The following is a 2,043-nucleotide window of genomic DNA, read 5'->3' as shown; positions in this document are numbered from 1 at the left end:
ACATGCTCTTTATTGGACAATACATTCATACAACGCAAACCTACTTCCATGGTATTTGGTAGAATGGTTATTCCAAAATATTCTGATCCTAAGACAATTTACGCCCCGAAAGACATTCAATTTGACATGTTGTCTGAACACGGCGTGAATCTAACCTACATGCAAGCCTGGAGAGCAAAGGAAAAGGCTTTACAGTTTATGAGAGGTCATCCTGCTGACTCCTACAGCAAATTGCCTAGTTATTTGTATATTCTAGAGAAGACTTATCTGGGGTCTGTAGTTAAATTGAAGAAGACAGACGATGACTGCTTCTTGTATGTATTTGTTGCGATTTGTACATCAATCAGTGGTTGGGAATATTGTAGGCCAGTTGTAGTAGTTGATGGGACATTTTTGAATTCAGCATACAGGGGAATAATGTTAACAGTCAGTACAATGGATGCAGCAAGTACTGAAGTTTTATTGTAGAAATATTGCAGCTTGTATTTTTTTTTGTAGTGCTTGCAGATGAATTGTAGATAAATTGTAGATAAATTGTAGATATTTTGTAGAATAGTTGTAGTTTGTATATATATGTCTTCTTCTGCATTTTTACTGCAGCCAATTAATTGCTTCTTGCCGCATAATGTAGGTACCATATTACCGTTGGCATATGTTGTTGTCGATTCAGAGAATGACGCATCGTAGAAGTGGTTTTTTGAGCAATTCAAACTCGCGTATGGTGAAAGACCAAATATGTGTGTTGTTTCAGATCGAAATGAGAGTATCTTGAAGGCAACATCTATTGTTTATCCCGGCATGCCTCATTATTCTTGCATGTGGCATATTTAGACAAATATACAAGCAAAGTTCAAGAAGGGACATCTTAAGTTATGTGAATTACACTTTGTCACGGCACGATCATACACACTTGATGAATTTAATGAAAGGATGTCAAAGATTGAGGAGATTGACCCCCGTGTTAAAGCATACTCATACGATATTGGCTATCATAGATGGTCCCGAGTACATGCTACGGTGAACAGAACTTGGACTATAACATCAAACATTGCAGAGTCGTTGAATGTTGTAACAAAATATGCAAGAGAGTTGTCGATAGTAGAACTATTAGAGTATATGAGGACCCTTCTTGAACGTTGGATGAAAGAAAAGTTATTGAAATCAAAGGGTACATTCACATACCTTGGATACAAATTCAACAAAGAGTTGGATGATAAAAGAACATTGTCGCACAAGCTTAGAGTAAGATCTGATCTTTTACTGAAACAAATTAATTTTTACAGGACAATGTAGATATTTTGAAGATATTTTGTATATAGCTTGAGTTTAACCGTATATGAATTTTTTTTGTTTGTAATGTAATCGTAGGTGAGGGATTCAACAGACTACGTCCATACAGTACTAGATGGTGTGAGGCGCTATATTGTTTGTCTTGAAAACAAGAGATGTAGTTGTGGGCAATTTCAGCTTGACGAACTTACTTGTCCACATGCTTTGGCTACTTTAAGACATAGGGATGAGTCTTTTGAAGAATATTGTTCTCCTTATTACACAAGGGCGAACCTCTTGCGTACTTATGAAATACCAGTAAATCCCCTACCTGATGAAAGCAAATGGAATGTGCCACAACATATATCTAAAGAAGTAGTAAAGTCACCTACATGAGGGAAAAGGAAGCCAGGAAGACCTCAAAAGGAAAGATACAAATCATATAATGAATTAAATTCAAAGAAGTACAAGGTTTCATGTGGCAACTGCGGAGGAGAAGGGCATAACAAAAGATCTTGCAAGAATGCACCCAATAAAAATAAATTATGTAGTTAACAGAATATTGCATAAAGATTGTTGGTGAGTTAAGGATAACAAATTTTGATGTGTAATTCTTGAGGTTTTTGAAGATCATAATGTAGTTAGTTAGGATTTTTCATTATTGAGATAATACTTTCATAGAGTAATTTGTTTATGGATAGTTTCTATATATATAATCTACCACTTTTTTCTATATCAGGAATCCCTTGCACAGTTGTTAAATTGTTTTTGCAA

General features: G+C 35.3%; 1 protein-coding gene across 1 annotated transcript; it reads left to right on the top strand.

The window, feature by feature from the left end:
- The first annotated feature begins 930 nt into the window (after window positions 1–930).
- On the top strand, window positions 931–1,665 carry LOC138881800 (uncharacterized). The gene is made up of 2 exons (XM_070162075.1): window positions 931–1,242; window positions 1,369–1,665. Exons 1-2 carry the CDS (start codon window positions 931–933, stop codon window positions 1,663–1,665), a joined length of 609 nt encoding a protein of 202 aa, XP_070018176.1.
- Window positions 1,666–2,043: the final 378 nt, after the last annotated feature.

Source organism: Nicotiana sylvestris, chromosome 11 (assembly GCF_000393655.2).
Source record: "Nicotiana sylvestris chromosome 11, ASM39365v2, whole genome shotgun sequence".
Lineage (NCBI taxonomy): Eukaryota > Viridiplantae > Streptophyta > Magnoliopsida > Solanales > Solanaceae > Nicotiana > Nicotiana sylvestris.
This window is presented reverse-complemented; position numbering and strand designations above follow the sequence as displayed.